The sequence below is a fragment of the Gossypium raimondii genome, chromosome 2, assembly GCF_025698545.1.
Source record: "Gossypium raimondii isolate GPD5lz chromosome 2, ASM2569854v1, whole genome shotgun sequence".
Classification (NCBI taxonomy): Eukaryota; Viridiplantae; Streptophyta; class Magnoliopsida; order Malvales; family Malvaceae; genus Gossypium; species Gossypium raimondii.
In genome coordinates, this window is record NC_068566.1 from 3454056 (window position 1) to 3465208 (window position 11153).

At 33.9% G+C, this 11153-nt stretch overlaps 1 protein-coding gene across 2 annotated transcripts; it reads right to left on the reverse strand.

Annotated features, from left to right (window-relative positions):
- Nucleotides 1-374: 374 nt before the first annotated feature.
- On the reverse strand, nucleotides 375-5222 carry LOC105787728 (uncharacterized). Of its 2 annotated transcripts, XM_012614259.2 has the most exons (10): nucleotides 4974-5222; nucleotides 4330-4427; nucleotides 3834-4075; nucleotides 3542-3659; nucleotides 2688-2765; nucleotides 2475-2595; nucleotides 1680-2383; nucleotides 1465-1586; nucleotides 1143-1229; nucleotides 375-697 (listed from the first exon to the last, which is right to left on the reverse strand). In XM_012614259.2, the coding sequence occupies exons 2-10, from the start codon at nucleotides 4348-4350 to the stop codon at nucleotides 586-588; spliced, it is 1605 nt and encodes a 534-aa protein (XP_012469713.1). In that variant the 5' UTR covers nucleotides 4351-4427; nucleotides 4974-5222; the 3' UTR covers nucleotides 375-585. The 2 variants fall into 2 exon arrangements, with proteins under 2 accessions (XP_012469713.1, XP_012469715.1); XM_012614261.2 differs by lacking the exon at nucleotides 4974-5222 and having other exon boundaries at nucleotides 4300-4427.
- Nucleotides 5223-11153: the final 5931 nt, after the last annotated feature.

The window sequence follows — 11153 nt, forward strand, 5'->3', positions numbered from 1 at the left end:
CCGATAAACCGTCTCCAAGTCATAATTAATTTGTCTCCAAATCATTTCCGTAATTAATTAAAAAAATTTATTCTTTATATAAAAAAAACTCAAATGACCTAAACATTGATTTATTGACTTCGGAATAATTTACCCTAATAAATTTTAAGATAATTTTATAACAAATGACTTATTTATCTACTTTTGTAATTGATACATTTCTTATGAAACCTCTTACCACATTGTTAAAATTTTATTCATCTTTTGGATAAAATACGTTAAATACCATATGCGTCTCACCGTTAAGGTACAATTTACCAAAAGTATACCACAACACACGAATTTGATATCTAAAACTATAAAGGCAAAAAAAGCGCTTTATGCATTAACTTCGATGCACCAACCAAAAACGAGTTACTTATTAACGAAAAAAAAGAAAATTCTAATGTATTATTTAATTCTAAAACTTGAAAATGAAAAAACATTCTTCAATGTGTAGTAATTACATAGGCAAAATAAATAAACACCAGAAGATGAAAAAAGATTTTTCAGAATTTCAAGCCTGGCTGCCGCTTGGATTCGGTTACAATCAAACAATCGAATCTATCAGTGTTGGCTCAGCTTGCGCTTTTTGGCCATCCGCCGCATCCGCTCCCGCCGCTCTTCTTCCTCTATCAACCTCAATTGTTCTTCATCCTCCTGCCTTGCAATTTTAGCACTGTGGGAGGAAAAGAAAACAAGTAAATATATAATAAATGCAGGTAAATTAGATATTATCTTTTCAGTGCAAAATATTCGCAGCCAAGTAGGGGCCTGGAACCGACTAAATGTCAACCTCACAAAGATGATGTACATGTCTCAACACAGCCGAACTAAATCCCAAAGTTGAAAGGATTTAAGTAATATTATTACATGCACTCCTTTGTTGGAACCAAACTAGATTAATTGGTTGGACCGGGAACCGGCCGATATACTGGTCTGGTCCAAACAAAGGGTTTGAACCAATTGAACCAAAAACAGGTGTTCTGACTAGTTCAACCAGTTTTTAAAACATTGGATGCACTGTCAAACAGCATCCTTAAGAGTTAACAAGGACGGTTCTCTACATGCAAATGCTTGGAAGATATTTTCAAAAAAGAAATTATTAGGGAAAATTTACTAACCTTCTTCTTTCTTCCTTCATAATCTCATCCCAATTTGCCTCCATGTCACTAACGTCATCATCATCACAAACTGGATATCGATCAGTGCTGCAATGGAGAGATCAAATATTAGAGAACAAAGTTTTTGAAACATCGAAACCAAAATACTAAAAGCAACAAAGTCATTTACTCTTCCAGTTCATTCAATTATATGGCTTTGAATGGCAACTTAGTTACACATTTTTTCCATCTCTGCTTGTGAACAATAGTGAAAATAGGAAAATGGGATCTAAGATTTCAACAAAAAAGGCAAGGGAGAAACATGATGGGATAGAGATCTTACTGGAACATATTTCTGATCATCATTAGAGCCTTTTCATCTTCACTTAATTGCTTTTTCTTGGGTCGCTGAACATTTGGTTTCATATGAGATTGTGATGAGACTGGCTTGATTGGCTTGTTTACCTGTAAAAATTTGAGAGTGCGTAAGCAAAAAAGTGAGGCGTATTTTAAAAGTGCCTACAAAAACACAAGCATTGGTGCAAGTGAGGTTAAAACCTGTGGCTTTGACGATACTGGAGGCCTTTGGTGCATCATTTTATCCTTACTACGTTCTTGTAATCCCCTTTTCTGTTCCAAGTGCTGTCTTGAATCAGATAAGTGCATTTTTGAGGAGGGTGCTTTGTTCTCACTAGGTGGGAGATTCCTAGAAGTAGGTGGAGGAATCTTCTTCTCCATCTTTGCGATAGGCATCTTTGAAGGCACGGCTTTAGGGCCAGCAGAACGGCCAGACCCTGCACCATTGCTTGCGCCAACAGGCCGGCCAGACCCTGCACCATTGCTAGCAGCACCAGCCCGGCCAGGACCAGAACCACTGTTAGCACCACCAGGCCGACCAGGCCCAGTACCATTGCTTACACCACCAGGTCGGCTAGGCCCGGTACCATTGCTAGCACCACCAGGCCGGCCAGGCCCCATACCATTGCTAGCACCACCAGGCCGGCCAGGCCCCATACCATTGCTAACACCACCAGGCCGGCCTGGCCCCATACCATTGCTAACACCATGCTGCTTTCTAGAATCCATTGGCATCCCATTTGGTTTAATGGTAGAAGACTTAAGGCTACCAGCTTTAGATTGCAATTGACCCTTCAAAGGAACTGATTTCCTTTCATCACGGATGCCTTGGGAATTTCTGCCACTATTGCTGTTGCTGCTCAAAGCTTGTTTGCTTTTTGGAAACATTTGAGCCGATCGCGCCTCTTCAAAAATCAACAAAAAAACCTGTATAAGTTATCTGTGGTTTAATTCAGAGATAGAAAACAGATTTAAAACAGTTATGTAGCACCCTACCAGAGGTTGGAGCAGAAACATTTCGAGGTGGAGGCTCTTTTGCAGGCGCTGGAACCCCTCTATCATCTTCAAGAAATGAGTAATCTCTTGCAACCTTAAGTTTCTCCACTTTCTTTCTGAGCTGCACAAGTCCAGCAATTGAAAACATTAGTTATCACAGAACAGAGGTCCTTCAAAGGATCAAACAAAATTAAAAGTGCTCAGAGTAAATACCTCACTTGTAGGTTTGGGTGGCCGGATATGTTGTCCTTGTCTTGGTCTAGCACCGTCTGAAGCAGAGTTCTTTTTACTCTACAGGAAGTCACAAGGTTGTCAATACAAATTCAAACATCATGTACAACTTGGAATTATTCAATCTGGAAAAAAGACAGATCTTTAAAAGAAGCCATTAACAAGTAGTAACATCATAGACATATAAGAAGAGGGTGTAGAATAAGTGAAAGATCATGAATGTCGCAGCCTGACTCCATCTTCAAGCACTAGGCATGCATACTCGGGTCCGGCTCAGAAATAGAAGGAAAACTAGAATTTTGAGTGGGACTTTACTAAGCCAAACGCTAGCAATTGCACAAGTCCAAGTTCAAGAATCTTAATTTTTGAATTAAGTCACTTGCAAACCTAATGAAACTTTTTTTATCTTAATATTTTTTACAAATTTTAATTATTATTGAAAATCTCAGGTCAAACTCAAGTAGAAATGATCGGTTTAAAGTCATACATGGAAATCAACCTCATTTTTAAGCTTAAGCTTCAAAACGAAACTCAATCGAGCTAGAGCCGAGTTTTGAGATACAAGTTATGAACAGAGCTAGAGTTCCCTACTGATTAAGTCAGCCTGGCTCAATTAAACCCCCATGCATACTACATTGCAGGAAGAATGATTTATTTAGTTGCAAACTTACGCATGTTTTTAAACTGTCAAAGTTATAATATTATCCAATGGAATATATAACAACAGCAACAGTCTGACTGAGTTCATCAGATTGGAGTTTGCATAATCATGCACATCAATAGCATTAAACACAGAAAACATTCACATAAAAAATTGATAAAGAAGTGATGCTTACAGACTGACGGGAAGTCAACATCTTCGATACCAAATTCTGGTTTTCCAACAATGACTTGCTTTCTTGGATAACTCTCTGAGCAATAACAGGCTGAGAAGGGCCAAAAAAGGATCCAAAGCTGCAGGAAGACAACATTTAATAAACTTAATTAGAATGATTACCGTTATGTAAACCTGGAATAGATGCACTTTGTAACTATTACAAGGAATAGAAGAAACCTTGAATCCAGAGAAGTGCTCAAGTGTCTTAGAACAATAGAAAATTATTCTGCAAAAAGAAGCACATCACTCACTTATTGTATGGAAGCTTCTTCTCTTGAGAAGAACCTGCAGCACCATGCTTCCTCTTTCGTCTGATAGATTCTTTCAGCCGCTGCCTTAACTCTAGATATTCCACTTCTTCTTGTGTAGGTTGCCTGGTTTCTTCTTCCTCTTCCTCTTCTTCTTCCTCCTCATATCCATCCCCATCTTCTTCCATGACATCTTCATCTTGATATTCTCCTTCCATGTCATAATCATCATAATCTTCGACTTCCTATATTGAAAAAACATAATAATTAAAAGAAATTTTCTTTAACAAAAAGAAGAAGAAGGTCCGCATTCAATAGAAAATGACATATAAAAGAACAACTCAAATGAAGCATATCAAATTCCAGATCATGGAATAGATATAAAATATGCAAACAACAGCCCTTACGATTATCATTTTCTATAAAATTCAACATCATGAAATTGATATAAAATATGCAAGCAACATACTTATTTATTTCTTCGTTTGAGTAGACTTACTTCTCTGTCGTATCCCCGCATTGCTCAGTCCAGAACCAATTAACAATTTTCCTTCTTATTGTATTGAATGAACTTGTCAGATAAAAAATGCAGGAAACCTAAAAAGCAAACAGTTAACAATGTTAATGTTGGGAGCAAAAGCAATGAAATTTGAAGAAAATTAACTACAAAATGGCTCTTTCTTCTTCTAATCTAGTTCAAGATCCTAACATTAAGCAATATTCAACCTGGATTAATTTGCCCCCATTAAGATCCATATTTAATCTAAAAAATAAATAAAAATGTAGTTTTCTGACGAAAGTATTGCAATCAAAACTCATAAATTTCACAGATAATCGAAGAATGATAAATTCCATATCTTCAAATTAAAATAACCCAAAGAACAAGAAAAGACCATCAAAAAGGAATAAAGAAGAAAAAAGCCCTAATTTTTTGACAGAAACAGATTCGATGACGCTAAAATCAAGCAATCCGAAAACGAATCTTTCAAAATCCGGTTTAATATCAACCAAATCCGCTAACAACGATTTTGTCAATTCCACCAAATCGTTCATGACAAGAGATTCAAATAAAAAACAACCAAGAAGAAAAACAATAAAACATAAATCGAAATTCATAGATCTGGCAGAATCGGCACATAATACCTTCAATCGGATCGGAAATCAACGAAATCCACGATTTTCCAAGCGAAAAACTAAAATCGGCACCACGAAAGAGCGAGACTTGGGAACTGCTTCAAAGATATGAAGAGAAAAATAAAAAAACGAAAACGCAAATCTTCGATCTTGCAGAAGAAGAGTTAGCGAATGATATAGGTTTTAAATAAATTGGGGGAAAATAAAAAAGAAGCTCCCAGAAACGAAAGGGGGGCAGAGGGATTGATTCTATCGTGCGCTTTTGGATAATAAGGGCACACTTCAATGTTTTTCCGAGTTCGGTGAGTGACTCGGGAGTTAACTCGGCCCAAGTCCTAATTGGAATAGGAAACGACAAAACTGTGTCTTTTCTTTCTTTTCTTTTAATTTTGTAACCATTTTCTTAAAAAACAGACATTGAAACGGCGACAAACACGGCCGTTTTAACTTTCTACGGTACTGACGTGAGTGAAAAACACCTTGTAAAACGAAACCGGAAAAATAAGATTAACTTGCATTTATTATTGAGATTGGGTGTAATTGAGTTAACCCAAACTTCAATTTTTTAAATTACAAGTTGGATTCGAAATTTGATCGTATATAAAAAAATTTAGTAATAATTTTAGAATTTTTTTATAAAAATTATAAAATATATAGAAATATAAATTTCATAAAAAATTATAAAAATTATTATACCAAGATAAGCATTTTATAATTTTTTATAATTTTATTGATTTTATTTTTTATTATTTTTCATCACATGTCTCGTTGTGTTATGGCATATGATACTTTAATTGAAAAGATTAGAGGTCGTTAAATTTTTATTGATTTTATAAAATTTTATAATTTTTATGATTTTATAAAATTTTATAATTTTTATTTTACTATTTTATAAAAAATTCTAAATTTTAATAAATTTATTTTTTATATTTTTATTAAAATTTAATAATTTTTCTAAAATTTATTATCTATTTTTTTTTCTAATTTTTAATAAGAGCAGGGCTTAATTGCTTTTTAGAAAAATTTTGAGGGTCTTTTTGATGCATTTTGAAAGTTCAAGTACCCAATTAAGTGAAAAAATAACCAGAGGCTTAATTGCTTACTTTAAAGAAGTTTGAGGGCTTTTTTGATGCATTTTGAAAGTTTAAGACTCCGTTTGTTTGTCAGTAAAATGATTTACTTTTCTGGTGTTTGGATGAATCTGTGTAAAATATTTTCTATTGTTTAGCAGATTTACTGAAAATATTTTCCGGAAAAACTGTTTTTACATATTAATAAATTTATATTTTAAATTGTTTTACATATATTGCAATGATTCATTTATAAATAAATAAATCAAATTAAATATATAATAATGCTCAATTATTAAGCTAGAATATTAACCGTCATAAATTGAAAACAACCAAAGTCAAATAAATTATTTGTGACTATGTTATAAAAAATAAAAACAAGGATTGAATAATTATAAATTAGCTTCCAAACCACAATTAATACTAGAAATTAATAATATTATCCAAATGCATAATTAGTAGTACACCACATAATAACAGCAATATTGTCCAAGTGCATAACTAATATTACACTACATTAAAAGTATCAATATCTTCAAACCTTGAGAAAATTTATAACATAAATGGGGAACTTAGTGGATCCCGTACGTATATTCATTAAGCTGTCGTTTCTTTTTCATTTTAGTTGATTACCAGACTAAATGCAAAGATAAATGTACATCCATTCATCCATCCCTCCTTATTTTAAATTCAATTACATTGTAAGGGTATATGACTCTTACATTAGTCATACAGGGTTACATTTATAGTGGCTATAGAAGGAACATCATTGCATGGCAATATACAATTATAAATATGATCTAACCTGTCAAAATTCAATAATGGATCTTAAAATGTAAAGAGCTTCAATTAACCTGCTCCCCACTTGCTTGCCGTTGCTTCTCTTCTTCAACTTGTTCAAGCAATGCCTCCAGCTCTGCTTCTGTCAAACCTTCTAGCCGTTTCTGTAAAGAACAAAGAAAAGTTCTTTCAACTTTGTTACATGCATTGCTTGCCAATCGATATTCAACCAGAAAGTGATGCCTATCATCTCTCTCTCTTTTTTTTTTCTTTTTTCATCGTCTTCCGACAATCTCAACTATCTTAGAGGCTAGCCACAGATATTAACAAACCCTAACCAGTAGAGCACCAATTTGGAAGATAAAACCAAATAGTTGAAAGGAGAAAAGTATAGAAACAAAAACCTGCATGACTTTGACTTCATAGTAACGTAATTGTTGAGCGTACGTCATTTCCTTGTTTGAGACTCTAAAGATGTACGTCGAAATCCATCCCACTGTGAGGCCCAAAACCATTACCAATTGAACTACATTTCCTGCTTGTAAAGGATCAACTCCCACAAACTGCAAAACCATCGTCACGGGGTCATGGTGAATCTTACAGAAAGAAATTGCTCAATAAACCATCTTGATGCATGGTTAAAAGAGAATGCAAAAACAGTGGAACACACACAAGTATGGTTGTCCTTTAATGAATTATTCAATATAGCCCATCACAAAGGTATTGGATTAATGCTATTCCAAGAATAAAAACAAGCATGCATGTAAAGGCAAAAGGGCATAAGCAGAAAGCAAAAAAAAATCACAAGTGAACCTAGATACCTCCAATCCACTTTTCAACCCAACTCCGGCAACAATGACTCCAAGGCCAATCAATAGAACATCCTTCCTTGTGTATCCAAAAGGTGTCTGCCCAAGAACAAGCAAGTTATGATTTCAGTATTCCAAGTCAACAAGATCAACTCATGATGAAAGTTGAGCAGGTACTTACAGAACTGCAAATTAGATTCTACAGGAATATGTATGCTAAGGAGAGTGAGGATTCCTCTTCTTTAAATTAGGTCCTCAGGTGTTTCAGATTTTTTCACTATTATTCGGAGAGCTTCTTCCCTCTTTTAACTAAGGGTTAATTGTTTCAACTAACCAGATCCAATACAATTTCTTTTAGCTACCAGCGTTTTGTCCGGCATTTGTAGATCTAAAATTAGATGATACAATTTATGTTTCTAATTTATATGCATATTATAAAAACCCTTTCTCTTTGCTTGAGAAAGAAGCTAGAGATAAATTATACATGCATAATACAGAAAAAAGATATATATATATAGAGAGAGAGCTCATTTATCAGCAGTATGAAGTTCATGCCTTAGTTTGATCTCTACTGTCACTGGAGTTTGTGGACCCACTACACCTGGGAGCAAAAGAGACCAGTTTCTTTGACCTTGTGTTGTTCAACTCATTTTGCAGAAAGAGAGAAGCTTCTTTTCTATGTAAGATCTGAGGGTCTGCAGTACCTAAGCAATTTGGGTGGAAAGAACCACAATCAAATAAAGCATTATATAAGGTGTTCGTTATTTATACCAAGGAAAGAAATTTAATTTATGTCAGGCCCTTCCATTAACATAAAAAAGGAGTCCAGAAGATAACGGGAACTTCTTATCGTCCTCAAAAGTGATCACCAGAAAAATGCTTCCCTATTTTTTTAACTAATGTTTCATATAGAAAAGAAAAATAGAAAGAAGAACAAATTATGAACCATGTAAAGCTAAGTCTTCTTCAAGTCATCAAAGTACTAGCCAAGAAAAAACCATATTGGTAAAACTGCAATTGCAATAAGATGCTTGGGTCAAATAAGTTCAGGTAGACACATAGACACAAACTTTATTTTAATCATATACATGCATATATGCATACATATATGCACATGAATACGACTCCTCAATAACATAAATCCATTAACTTTACGAAGGGAATTAAAAAGAAAGACATAAAGAATGATCAATCTGGGACATGCACAGTAAACATGATGGGAGAACAAATACTTCAGTATTGGTGTCTCACAGTTTCAGGAATAACAGTTGACTTTTTAGCAAATATCCATCAACCGATAACAAGCATTAAATTAACCAAAAACTACTAATAGCCATGTTAATGTTGCCATAAATATTTCCCTTCCAGATAAGTTTTGAGTTATTTATCAAAATTAACACTCTCCTGTAAGCTTCAACTCAAGAGTTAAATGAAATATGTTTGAAAGACATTGTACCAGATCAAATCATTAATATAGGTAACAAGGCCTACCTTGAATATGAGGCCAGAAAGAAGTTCTAATTGATCTGGGGTAGCCTATTAGGTCCACAAAAACCAATAAAACATAAAGACATCAGGAGAAACACAAACATAACTGCAAAACGAACAACAAAGGCTTTGGTATCATGTTAAGCTTACATACCAAACCCATATTTACTTTGTCAGCTTAAAAAATTACAAACCATACAACAGATCATGTACCGAGAACATATGCCAAGCCTTAGTGAAATAAGCTCAGTAAGAGGGCAACATATGCACAATTTAACTAAAACAAACAGTTTCCTCTGTTCCTTTCCGGAGTTAACAATTAACAGTAAGCACTTTGATCAAATTTCCTATAGCTACAACAACTTTCCGGAGCAATCTTACATCATTTAGAAAAGTTTTCTAGTTGTTCAGTAGCATAATCTTCACATCATTTAGAAAAATTTACACTATATTAGAAAAATTAGAAAAATTTACCCTGTTTTTTTATCTATATTAGAAAAAGTTTTGGCTGCTGATATAAACAGACTCATCAGAAGCAAGAAATAACAGTGCCTCTACCATTAATCGGTAAATTGTTAAGGTTAGATCAGGGATTTAAATTGCGGTTGCGGTCGCGTTGCGTTTATCGCAGTCGCGGACATAACGGACGCTATTGCTGTCACTGCGGGTATCGCGGTCGTGAATTTTTTTAAAATTCGCACAACTTATTGTAAAACATAGTAATTATAATTATAATTATAAAAAGTCACTTTTAATGATTTTTAGAGTGTTTTCTAACACTTATGAACCTTTATTAATATGATATGAGAACACAACTTTTATAATCATTAATTATTCTTACATTTATTTACGAATTTTCTAAGAATGTTATATTAACTAATAACAAAGTAAAAAAAAAAGGAAATATTAAACATTTATCATATTTAATAAGTTTGAAAGTTTTTATAGATAAAATAATTGAAAATTCATACACGAGAGATGTTTTCAATATTTCTTGACACTTTGAAGATGGTGAAGATATAAACATTGTATGTTGCAAAAGGAAAAAGGAATAGATAAATGTATAGATTTTCATTAATTATTCCTATTTCCTACCACTTATTCTCACTCTCATTCTACTTTCATATATAATTTAACATGCTTCGATTCTTAATTATCTTTTCATAAAATATACTTTATTCATTTATCTAAAGATATATATTATTTTAAATGTTTTAATATAATCAAAATTAAGAACAATAACAAAAGTTTTCTTTAAAAAAAACATATCTTACAAATAATGATAGTGGTACGATTTAGTTTTCACCAATTAGTCGAATGACGAGGAAAATCAAATCTTTCACCTTCACTTTGGGAGCGTTCTTGACTTGATTCTCTTGGCCTTTGTCCAAAAATATATCCAAAAAAAGTAACATTTTCACATTGGTTTTCATTTAATTGATATGGAGGATATATTTGAGGAAGAGGATACATGAGATGTGGAGGTGGGTGATACATTGGTGGAGGAGGATACATTTGAGGCTGGTATGACACACCATAATTAGGAAATGGTGGATAATAGCCATATGGTTGTGGATAACCATGTGAAGGTTGAAAATATGAAGGTTGTTCTGGTGGATAAAAACCTTGAGTGCTAGTAGATGAATCACTATACCCAAGGTTACTAGAACTCGATCTCCTACCAGATGAAGAGCCTATAGAAGTATGCTTCTTGCCTTTCCCTTTGATGGAGCTCTAGGTTCACTTCTATCTCTCCTAGGTTCAGGAAACATATTTCTATCAAACTCTGATCTGTCACGAAAATATCCACCAGTGGTACCAACCCCATATTCTCTTCCATACTGACTAGAAGACCTAATTTCACCTCTATCACCACTATATCCATCATCCTCATCAATTGGACTTAAGCCACCACCATAGGGTCCATCGCCACTCTAACTTGGAGTTGAACTAGAACTTGAATGAGACAAAATTTGTTGTTGAGATTGATCAACATCCATTTCATCATCAGAGGTATCCACAGGCAACACATCGGCATTTTC